The sequence below is a fragment of the Myripristis murdjan genome, chromosome 13 (genome assembly GCF_902150065.1).
Source record: "Myripristis murdjan chromosome 13, fMyrMur1.1, whole genome shotgun sequence".
NCBI classification, from domain to species: Eukaryota; Metazoa; Chordata; class Actinopteri; order Holocentriformes; family Holocentridae; genus Myripristis; species Myripristis murdjan.
In genome coordinates, this window is record NC_043992.1 from 29,460,096 (window position 1) to 29,472,641 (window position 12,546).

Below are 12,546 nucleotides of genomic sequence, written 5' to 3' on the forward strand. Positions count from 1 at the left end.
TCACAATATTTCACTTAAGTACTTTAAAAAATAATTTAAGCAGCATAATGTAAGTCATTTAAAATGTCCTCAGAGTAAAAGCAAGTTACTTTTTTCAAAACAATAGCTGTTAAATGTGATCTTTTCCATGCAGTACTAAGAATATGCAAGTACAAAATTTAAAGTAGATTCTTTTAATGGGAAATGTAAAAAAAAAATTCAAAAAAAAGAAATTTCCCATTTCACGATGCCCCAGTCTTATAAAGAGCCGCCGGACTGCTCTCTGTGATGGATGTGATTTAAAACGGAGCTAATGAAGCAGAGGTAAAAAATGACAAAAGGAGTACTCGACACTGTTATTCAAGTAAAGGTATTGTTACTTCACTGATATTTCACTTAAGTAGAAGTAGCCTACTACAGTAAAAAAAAAAAAATGTTAACAACACAATGTAAAGTCATTTAAAATGTCCTCAGAGTGAAAGCAAGTTCTTTTTATATAAGACTAGATTGTATAAAACACTCAAAACAGTACAAGTACACAAAAGCCACTGAGTCACAGTAAGATGAGTAAAAGTATTACCTTCAACTCGTGCTGTGGTGTAATTGGCTCTGACCTCTGACCTGTGATGACGTCGGGAAGCCTCGCCCATCTTCGTGCTCAGACAGCCAATAGGGGACGAGCCTGTGTGCATAATGTGAGCGCGGTGTGTCTCCTGCGCTTTTCTTCGGCTTTAAGAGACAAATAAACACTTGGAGACGCTTCTGTCCCTCTGAGGCTTCATGTACTCCGCTCTGTGTGTAGTAAGCAGAGATAGACAGGGAACTCGAGGTGAAACCGTGACTCAGGTGTGTGTGACAGTCAGGAGCTTTATATAGATCTCACGTGACTGTTTTCAAATGCCCGGATGAGCCTCGGTGGTCCGGGGTGCAGGCTTCAAACCTGTAGCTGCTTAGCGGCAGAGTGGTTCAATTCCACCTTTCGGGCGAAATAGTAACAGTTTCATTAATTATATACCGATATCTGTCATTACTCTATTATGTGTTTGTTTTCGTGAGAACCTCAAAGTCGACGTCAAGCACGCTCAGGTAAACAAAAGTAAACAAAACACGCACGACCCATGGTGGTATTTATTAAGTGAACTTGTACACAGCCTCTCTGAAATGCGGAGGAGCTGTGGCTTCGTAAAGAAAGACGTGTAAGTTGCCACACAGTGGCAAATCTCTCACATGTCTACTTCCGCTCGCATTTCACAATTAAAGTCTAAATCAGAATCAGAAATGCTTCATTGATCCCGAGGGGACAGCTGCAGCCGCTCAGTTCTCAAGAGAATTAAATTGTAAGAAATAGAAGAAGTAGGAGATATAAAAAAATATATATGTGCCCTAGAAATCTGACAAAAAGGATGTGCATGATGTATAAAGTTGTTGTTTTGTGTATTATTTCTTAACATGTGCATTAACCCTACAAATACAGATATAAGGGATAAAGCATATTTAAAAGGTACGCCTATGCTCCATATATGCTGTAAATATAAATAAACATAAACTCTTGAGCAGACATAAACTGCAGCTTCTTTTTATCATTAGTATTGTTTTTATCATATCATACTTAGTGTTTTTTAAAAATGTCTGTCTAAGTGAATGAAAAACTTCTCATGGCTCACGGTTTGATTTTTCACCGAGGATGCATAAATAATAATTGTGTCTCTTTTACATGTCAGTGTAATTAATTTGTGAGAAACTTTTTTCCCCCCCAGTGGTGACAGAAACAATGAAATCAAAGTAGATCTGTGAATGTTTTTAAGGCGAAAAGCGTCATTCAAATTCTTTCAGCCATTCATATTTGAATGATATTGTGTGTGTTTTCTTTTTTCTAATAGAAGTGAAGTTTCTGCGCTTTGATTTGGTTTCACATTTGATGGCGCCTTAAAAACAAACAATACAAACTTCATACAACATTGTATTACAGCGATTTGATTGTATTAAAGCGATTTTTGACTTTATACATGTACTGGGTTTGGGAAACATCATGCTGGACTTTTAATGTGGCGTCGGGTCGCTGAGGATCTACGTATTGACAGACATCCACTTTAAACCAATGATCAACGAGAACCTCCTCTCTGTCATCCAATCATTTTCCTCCTCAGCGAGGCGTGTTCGACCAGTGCGGAAGTTGTCATGTGTCCGTCCGGCAATGTGTAAAATGTCCTTGGTTGTTGGGTGACGTGAGGGGGAAAAAAAAACAAACAAACTTGTGTTTTACCAAGCCTTTTGTATTGTAATTAGCTGGTAAGACTACATTTTAATCGCATTCTTAAAAGTACATTATAATGACAAAAGCGTTAGTTTATTAAGAAAGCCGTTTTGTAGCCTGGTTGTTAGCCACTGTTAGCCACACTTGCTAACGGGGTTTTCGTGGTTTGAACTGTTATTCAGTCATTTTGCGAATTTTCTCTGCCACGGAGTACCTCTTTATTTGATTCACAGTTTGAGGAGATATTTCCTAAATCCCACTTTAAAAGCAGCGTTAGACAACAGTCGCATTAACAGTACTAATTTTTACTTTTCCTGCTCTGAACTCTTAGTTTTGCAGTGCAGCCACAAAGCTCACTACAAACCCAGTGAGCTGACATTTTGCTGGAAGTTTGTCGCATAAAAGCTTTAGGATAGGTGAAGCTGGTGCATTTTCCTCCCAGTAACACCAGTTAAACTCTACTATCAGTCCAATGAGTCCATTGAGGGTGGCTGCATTTGAATGAGACAGAAAAACGCATGATTTTAACATTTCTGCTTGTCTGTCTATGTTCTGTCTCGACTCTCTCCTCACTCTTTCCTCCAGGTTGGCTTGAACTCCACAAACAATCCGCCATGCCTCTTCATAAATACCCCCCCAAAATCTGGGAGGCCCTGAAACTGAAGAAGGGCATCTACGCTCGTCTCCCTCAACACTACCTCAAGTCCCTGGAGCAGAGGGAGCCCACCCCGGTCCACTGGAGGCCCCTAGGAGTCCAGTACAGAGCCAACCCCGTCACAGGGCAGAAGGAGCGGGTGCAGGACGTCCCTGTGCCCATCTACTACCCTCCACACTCGCAGGATGGCCTGTGGGGAGGAGAGGGGTGGATATCAGGGTACAGATACGCCAACGATGACAAGGTGAGCAACAGGGAGATCATTTCTGTCACTGATGATAACACCACACTGGTAGTTACCTCCCTTAAATGTGTTTGAGCATTAATAATCTATAACTATTTACTCCAGAGGGCATGGATGATGTTTTATCAGGATTATTTTTTATCAGTGTTGGTCAGTAGGTTGCATTAATTTCAAAGGCTCCTGTCCTGACATATTAACTGCAGATGTGTGTGTCCAGGCTGTGGCATGACTTTCAGTTCGATTGCACATGGAATGATACCAAAGAAAAGAAGAAAAAAAAAAACACTGGACCACAAAAACTGGTTTAGAGTGATCTTGATGGAAATTAAGTTTGTGTTATTTACAGTCCAATAAGCAAATGTATATCCTCTGCTAACACTAAATCCCGGTTGTCTTAAGATTTTCTGTTTGACCATCAAATTGTTCTAAGCTGTAACATTTAACATGTAACTACAAAACCTCAAACCAAGTTACGCTGCTCTGCTCATCTTTCTCACTCTTCTGCCCGGGTTTAACGTTTGTTACACTGTCCGTTTGCTCAGATGTCCAATCGCCTGAAGAAGGTGTGGAAACCTCAGCTGTTCAAGCGGGAGCTCTACAGCGAGATCCTCGAGCACAAGTTCACCATCACCGTCACGGCCCGGACTCTGGACCTCATCGATGCCGCCTTCGGGTTCGACTTCTACATACTGAAGGTACGGGGAGGCTTTCACGTACATCTCACAGGCTTCTAAAGACACACTTTGACAACACAGCCTCCCAAAATGATAATTGTAATTGAGTTTTTTCGTATGCTGACGCTGTTTCTAATGACCGACCTGCGTTAGACCCCAAAGGAAGACCTGAACTCCAAACTGGGGATGGACCTGAAGCGGGCCATGCTACTTCGCCTGGCTCGCAAAGACACAGAGCTGTACCCCGACAACCCGACCATGAGAGAGAAGGTCTACAGCAAATACAAGGTAACCAAGTTGTGTTTTATTACAGGGTACTGCAGTCATGGATAAATATCCTCTACCTCGTAGGAGTGCCACCATTCGATTCACTTTCAGCACTGACAGCCATGCCACTGTGAGAGTATCAAGTCATGATTTTTAAAGATCCAACAGATTATTGGTTTTATGTCCTGACAAATTCCTCTTTAAAAAGATAGACTGCGTGGTACCAAGTGTGATATAACTCCCATATATTTTGGAATGTATCACAGGAAGTGCCTCTGTGTTTTGTTTTCCCCTGGTATGCAAAAATGGGCTGGAGATGATTAAAAAAAATAATAATAAAAATTTACTGGGAACATCGCAAACCAGCTTGTGATTTCAAAGGTCGACTCATTTCATGTGATGTTTGACTTACAATCAAAATTATGACACCACTAGTATATAATGACTAACATATGACAGCTCATGTGCAGGTGAAGGAAATGAAGGAGTCGAATCATGTTTTCTGTTTTCTTGCTGCTCTCTTTCCTGGCTGTATCTGTTGTCCCGAGCAGCAGTTTGAGGTCCCAGAGGAGGAGGCAGAGTGGGTGGGTCTGAATCTGGAGGAGGCTGTGGAGAAACAGAGGCTGCTGGAGCACAAGGTAACAAAGTCCTGACACACCCAGGACTCAAGCTGGCCTGGTTCAGTGCTGCTCAACTGTTTCAAGTTGCAGCTGCCAAAAGTCACGCAGGTGGAGCTCCTGAAACCGTTTGCAGGAGCAAATTTGGAGTGCAGAACTCAGGCTGTTAAAGGAAGCCTGGAGCCTGCAAATATTGACTGTGTCATGAAAAAGACATTTACCTCAGAGATCAAAAATAGTATTTTAAATAATTATATGTTAGAAATGGATATTTTTTGAGTCTTCAGAAATCCTCTCTTTTCTCCCAAGTCATTTCACAGTCCCTTCTGAGGTCCTGGGCTCCATGCTGAGAACCACTGACCCAATTAAATCTATTTAAAAAACAATTTAATCATGTAACATTTTTAATGCTGAAAAGCTGTAATCATGCTGTGGATTGCACCCCTACCAAAGAAGGTCTCCTCTCCCAGATTAATCCACGTAAACTTCACACAGACCTGTGTTAAAAAGCAGCAGGTCTCATTGAGGTAGTAAGTGCCAATCTAAAATGTATAATGTTAAAAGGAACCCCGACTATGATGACATGTAGACTTTATAAGTAAAGGTAAAAATATGTACTAAACAATGTGGATTTTTAAAGCAATGGCCATATTTTATCTGTTTCTAACAACATATTCAAGTATAAAAGAACAATCATGGTTTATTAAGGTCCACAAGTCATCATAGTTGGGGTTCCTTTTTAACAACATTTGCTGACCTAGTCAACCAAATTTTGATTAAACAGAGGAGACTGTTCGTGGTAAGCCTGGTTTGCAGTGTGTTACTAAATCTTGCCTCCTCTAATTCTGCGTGGGATTGTCACACACACCTTGGTACATACTGGATTCAAATGTGTGACACCAACATCAGCTGCTGAATTAGAATGGGTGTGTGTGCGTCCAAGAGGCGAGGGAGGCATTCACCAGCAGGGGGCGGTCTAGGACATGACAGTTATCACTGTGTGGTGTGTCATCACTCTCTGCAGTCATTTTGACTCTGTTTGGCTCTTGTCCCGCAGGAGCCAGAGCCCTTGTTTAAGACGTGTGTGGACCAGCTGGCGAAGGAACTGACCATCCAGAAGCTCTCTGAGCCGCAAGTCATAGAGAAGAAGTGACGCCCCGGGCCACAGGAGCAGGACACAGGCAGCTCTCAGGCTGAAATGAATTCGGTCGAACGGTCGGGCTTCTCCAGGCGCTGCTGTGAGCCGCCACCTCTGACTTTCTCTCTGGAAACTCGAGTTCCTCCGTACTGAATGTACACACAGGATAACTTCCTGAAAGTGTCGAGTCACTTCCTTTTGTGAGCAACGGAAGGTGGAAGTGACACAAACGACAAGGTTGTGTTGGAGTCATGTTTATTTATTTTAGTTTTTGATTTGTAAGACCCCATTTCAGTCTGAGATCGTCTCCACCGATGTAAATATCCCCCAGCCGCTGTGATGCAGAGGTCATCTAATAAATAAAAGGCTCTGTTTTTTCTTAAACCCTCTTTGTTCTAATCTGTTTCACAGTTATTATGCTGTTGTTATTCAGCTCACATGATTTTAGGTGGGAGTATAGTTGCCTTGTTTGCAGAAACAGCCTAAGCCTCTCACATGTGAGCACAAAATGTGTTTTCAATCCCTTCTAATATGTTGGAGCAGTCACCCAGCACCAAGTTATGCATCTGTTTCTCCACCAGGGGGAGCTTATCGCTTGAAATGAGGTGCCATCCGTGAAGAGTGTTGTTGAACAAATGTGGGGTCGTTTGACTCAGATTTCCCCTTCAGCTTCAAAGTTAGAAAAACATGTTTTTTTCCCCCATATTGTTCAACAGTGACACACACATATCCTCTACCTGTTGGTTATGACTCTTCAGTGAAATGACATCACACTTATTCTGAGGGAAATATTCAAACCCCAGATGCCACTGTTTAATATGACTGCACCATCACGTCAAGTACAAAATATCTGCATGTCTCCTGCATCATTTTAGACAAGTGTTCCTGAAATTCAGCAGTACATGTTTTGTAACCCTAACCCTATAGATAGATAGATAGATAGATAGATAGATAGATAGATAGATAGACTAAATTGATCCCACATTAGAAAATTCTTCTATTAGCCTACAGCAGCAGGTTGTCCGGACATTGCACAGGGACAGCAGCAGGTTGTCCGGACATTGCACAGGGACAACAGCAGTCTACACAAAATATACCTGTGAACACTAGGGGATATATCTAAAGGATAATTATTCCACACAAGTAGCGAAATAAAGTAAATCAGTACAAAAAATATTGGGAAAAATCTTGTGCATACCCTATAAGAGTAATAAATCAATGAAATATGCCTATAGAATATGGAGCTTTCACCTCTGAACCTTTGCACCGACTATAATGAAATCTATAGATCACATGTGCGGATCAGAGCAAACACAGAGTGTGTTATAATAAAGAGTGTCAGGACATGAGAGCTGAATGAGGCTCGTGTGTGTGTGTGTGTGTGTGTGTGTGTGTGTGTGTGTGTGTGTGTGTGTGTGTGTTTGCAGTGTGTCAGCCGTGATGTTTGACACCACACACTGCACATGTGTATCACCGGGTCGCATCGCCCCCTCTCAGTAAACCCATGGTGTTTACTCCTAACCCTGACCCTGACCCCCAGAGACAGCAGCCCGCGCTCCAGCTGCAGCGCACGGCCATATATGGTGCTCGAGCTGGCCAAAAATGGGGAAAACGGCCGTGACAACGAAAACACCAAACAAAGTAGTTTCTGTGTCACTTTCTCTTTCGGCGGCTGTGAACCTTGTCACTTGCGGCTCAGCTCTGTTGCGGGGTGACGGGGAGTCCCGACGGCTGCCGGGGACTCCCGTGGGTGTCGTCTCCTAGCAACAGAGGAAGGTACACTTCACCTGTAAACACGTCGATCCTTTCCTTATATAGAGCTGCGGCCGACTGATGCGGAATTACCCGCACGCACACACGGGCATGGGACGAAACATGGTAAACAAAACATCGGCTTTCAGCAAAGCACACCACAAAAGGACAGTTTCCACCCGGCCGAGCTGAATGAGGGGTTTATTTATTTGTTTATTTATTTTTTACTTCATTATACATTTATGAATGACGTGTCAACACTTAGACGCTATACACTCAGTGTCCACTTCATCAAGTCCACCTGTTCAGTCTAATGCAGTTCAATACAACAGCTCTGACATAAAGTCTACCTTATAAGAAAGCTGATAATGTTCCGTTTTCCTAGAGAATGTGTAAATTTAATTCTATGTTTATACTTACGTTGTAGTTTGCAGAGGTGTTGTCCTGAACTACATTATACTGAGAGATGTTTCTAATTTTTTGTCCCCCCGTATTCATTATACATGAGGGGGACAGAATAGTGGAAACACCTCTCAATAAAGTCCAACAGCAGCACTAACTATGAGCTCAATGCCAAACATTGAACTGAATGAACACCACTATTACTGTGACAAAAAGAAAACCTGAGCATTATAGGCATCAGAAAAGGAAACTTTATGGTAGAACAGTTGGATTGGATTGGATTAGACTGTACAGGTGTACCTAATAAAGTAGCCACTGGGTGTATAACATCATGGTAAGTGTGTAGATAATAGGGCTTATTTAATTAAAGTAGCCCAGTTAAAGTTTTATCTTACCTTTTTGTTGTTTTATAATCCTCTGCAAGCTCTTAAAAAAATAAAGGAATAACCTGCCTAATGCTCAGTGAACGTTTTTAAATGACAACTGAGAATCTACTTACTTATTTAACTTCACTTTTTACCATCATCTCGTTTTATTTTTATTTTTATTTGACTATGTCTTACATATTTATTATTCCTAACAGTTTGTGTTTTCACTTTGTCCAGCATATAATCATCCATTGATATTAGTGCTAAGTTTACTGTTCTTTTTTTTTTTTCAATTTGCATTTGATTTAGTTTGTCTATTTTTGATCTGTTTCTTTGTATATTTTTAAGCACTATTTTTTCATTTTATTACATAGAACTCTGAGCACCTTTCATACAAAATATGAAATGTCTGTGTTTTTATCAGTAGGAGCAGTAGTAGTTCAAACAGTGAATTCACAAGTTGTGTCACCCTGTTTGAGCTGATGTATTTTTGTCACAGCAGCATTAACCATCAGGCCACAAAGCCTCAGGTCATGTTTCTCAACTTAACTGTTGTGCAACAGCTTTGCACAACAGCAGTTCAGTTTCGGGCCTCCCCAGATTTCCCGTCCTGATGAATCTGATGGCCTTTTACTGTGCTGACTGGCAGATCATTTGTTCATCATCCCTGTCTAAAGTTGACTTTTTTACTCCAGGTCGCCTCATATCTGGTTTGTTGCATTTTAAAACTGGCCATATTTTTGTGGGTAATTAATATACAGGATATCAAGATGTTTGAGATAGAGAGCCATAACACAAGGCTTCATCTCCACATGGTGGTGCTTAACCCTTATATGATATTCGTTTTTTTGTTACACAGGGAGTCCTGCTGGATCTGGTGGACCCATTGCAAATTGGGGCTTTTAATTTAACATAATCAAACCTTTTTTTGTAAAAATACTCAGCAGATTTTTACTTCATCCCAATTGCAAGTAATGTAAACAATACATATGTTTGTTGTTTGTGAAAACATGTCCCACAGACCCGAATACCTTATAAGGGTTAAGTTGAGCTGCCAGTGTCTCAGGTGCTGAATGGATTGTGTCTTTTCAGGGGTTAAAAATCAAAAGCAGTTGGGCGTCACTGGGTGTTTGGGAGTGTTTAGTCTGCCTCTGCATCATCAGACCGCTCAGCCACTCCTCCTCTCTCTGTTCATTGCCCTGCAAGCCTCCACACTCGTTGGAAGGGCGGAGCAGAACTGAAACTGGGGATGCCGTCATGCGTTAAGCACATGTCTGCTGAATTAGTCCACAGCAGAAAAACAATGGCACTCTGGGTCACTTTAACTTGGTGACATCACACAGCATCACAGCGTCCAGGCTGTTATGCCGCCATACCCGTCTCCCATCGCCATCTTGTGAGCACCTAAATAACAGTGAGAGGGGCGATGGTATGGTGAACACTCTCCCTCAATGGAGACGTAACTTCAGTGTGACCTCATCCGAGCCGTGCAACAACTCCTAACATTTTCCTCTCTTGAGGGCACACAGTTAAACCGTACGACCTGTTGAGTAAATCAGAGAGCATCACTGCATTTGTTTATTTCCACAACGCATGACTCATCCTGCTAGCTCAGTTATTCCCCAGAGTCTCCCCAGAGCAACAGACAGTTATTTATCTCTAACATTACAATATTTGAATATTTAAACCAGGCTATGAAAGGTTCATGATCACAGCCTAGGCTTGGCACTTTGTTATGTAAAGTGAAATCTGTTAGGGTTGCACTAAGGTTATTTCAGAAATCATATGGCTCTTTATTATGTCTCATGTGCATACCCCCAACCATACCACTGATTAATAATAATGACAAACATGCAGAGAAGACTGACTTGAACCTGTGATGTTGTGAAGGTTGTCCATGAAGGTGGTAAAGCTGACAAGAGGCCCTGTGGCGGCTCCATCCGGCGTGCTGAAGGTTGGTGGTTTTCAGTTTTTTAGCATCAGAATACAAGACACACACTGTTATAGAGCCACTTTATGTTTCTAGAATGAGTTTGAGTAAGTTAAATTCAGTGAGAGATGTTGATGGAAAGTGATAACAGCTTTCCTGTCTTGCGTCACACCAGCTTCAAGAAATGGGGACTGGGTTATTGGGATGTGCCATTCTGCTGCAGCCACAGGGGGGATTTCAGGAGCCGCGCTATCAAAACCACAAACTTAACAAAAGTGTCGTCACACCCCTGCAGTTTTCTATGGACTGGCCAACACAGACTACATTCACGAGTCTCTCCACTTTTAAAGCCCAACTGAAGACACACTTGTTCACTTTAGCTTTTGGCGGAATATAATTATTTTTATTGGGTCTATACTCGTTTTGTTTTTATGTTGTTGTTTTTATGTCTTTTATATGTTACATGTCTTTTTTTTTATTATTATTGCTTGCTATTGCTTTTATTGCTTCTGCTTCTTTACTGTAAAGCACTTTGGTAGGCCACTGGCTGTTTTAAATGTGCTATACAAATAAAGCTGACATTGACATTGACATTGACATACACTCAGGGGCCACTTTATCAGCTCCACCTGTACAGTCTAACACAGCTCAGCCATAAATTCTACCTTTTAAAAAAGTTTATAATGTTCAGTTTTTGTTGACATTGTGGAGAATGTGTAAACTTAATTCTATGTTTATTACTGAGGTTGTAGTTTGCAGAGGTTTTGTACTGGACTACATTATATTGAGGTGTTTCTAATTTTTTGTCCTCCCTATTCATTATACATGAGGGGGACAGAATAGTGGAAACACCTCTCAATAAAATGCAGTCCAGTACAACAGCAGCACTAACTATGAGCTCAATACAAAACATAGAACTGAATGAACACCTCTATTACTGTGACAAAAAGAAAACCTGAGCATTACAGGCAGCATAACAGTAAACCTTATGGCAGACCTAATAAAGTGGCCGCTGAGTGTACATCCTGCAGTTTGGAGATGAGTCTCTTGGTCAGAGGAGCGCCCGTTATGTTGCTCTAAATTCTGTTTGGTTGATCTATGTTTAGGCTCAAGAGCAGTTAATTTTAAAGTTTACATAGCATTATCATTTTTTTGTCACATCAGCCTGATTTTGTTACCCATCTTACATTTTAAATCTTAGATCTTACATTTTTTTGGGTGAATAAAACCCCTTTTCCCCACCTTTACCTGCTCTCCTAGTTGTATGCTTACCCATGTTCTTCACAAGCACTTTGTGATCATGAGAGCGCCTTTTCTGCATCAGAAATGGTAAAACTACAATAGTTTGTGGATACTATTGTCTCTGCTTTGCTGCCAGTACATTTTTTTATCCATATAAAACTCAAAGTACATGCTGAAGTAGGCAAATATTTAGGGAAGTTTCGAGGTCAGTCCAGTATTGCCATGCTGTAATGACACTAACAACTCTTCTTTTATTGTCTTTTTATTAGAAAATAGCCGTGTGTAATAACTGAACATGTCGAGACAAGTATTAGCAGCAGAGTTTGGTGTGATCTCATTACAGGAAATAATATCTGTATGTGTGTGTGTGCACAAGATGAAAGGTTTTGGAAACCAGCCAAGCGTGGACTTTCCCAGCAGCTTTAAGCCGTTTATGTCGATGGCTGGTCAACAGCGACACGTAAAGTCAGAGAGGTTCACACCTGCTGCAACACCGTCCAACAGCAAGTCAACCAGGCAGAGAGCAGACAAGGTTACATATGGAAGTTACTTGATTATCACAACCCTTTAAAAAAAAGAAAAAAAAAAAGAAAATTATGATACAGGTTAAAAAAAAGAAATTCTGAAGAAGTCTAACGAGTTTCCCAGGATTGGCTAAGAATAGACATGCCTGTGTGACTCATAAGACGCCACGCAATCTTAACTAATAATATAAACAGAAAAAACAGAAATGGAATAGCAGGCGCCGTAGTTTCAGATGAGACTCGAGCTTTAAGAAAGGCAGGCATTGTTGGAGGTTAAGACACAGCGACGGCACTAACCACAGTGTCCGATGATCATAAATAAGGGCAACATTTTTTCCATCCTAGTGTGTGCATGCCTTATTTCTAGGGCAAATACATCACTCAAAATTGTTTTTGAATATCAAACATTAAAATTCAAATCCCAGTTGTGGAAAAAAAACAAAACAAAAACACTGCTGTGGTGCTATATTTAGGTGGAAGTCAAACGTTTTTCAAAGTTA

At 41.0% G+C, this 12,546-nt stretch overlaps 1 protein-coding gene across 3 annotated transcripts; it reads left to right on the forward strand.

Moving 5' to 3' along the window:
- The first annotated feature begins 803 nt into the window (after positions 1–803).
- mrpl28 (mitochondrial ribosomal protein L28) lies at positions 804–6,212 on the forward strand. 3 transcript variants are annotated; one of them, XM_030067802.1, is made up of 6 exons: positions 804–825; positions 2,819–3,132; positions 3,675–3,827; positions 3,960–4,094; positions 4,625–4,711; positions 5,748–6,212. In XM_030067802.1, exons 2-6 carry the CDS (start codon positions 2,848–2,850, stop codon positions 5,841–5,843), a joined length of 756 nt encoding a protein of 251 aa, XP_029923662.1. In that variant the 5' UTR covers positions 804–825; positions 2,819–2,847; the 3' UTR covers positions 5,844–6,212. The 3 variants fall into 3 exon arrangements, with proteins under 3 accessions (XP_029923662.1, XP_029923664.1, XP_029923661.1); XM_030067804.1 differs by lacking the exon at positions 804–825 and adding an exon at positions 1,045–1,065; XM_030067801.1 differs by lacking the exon at positions 804–825 and adding an exon at positions 2,123–2,268.
- Positions 6,213–12,546: the final 6,334 nt, after the last annotated feature.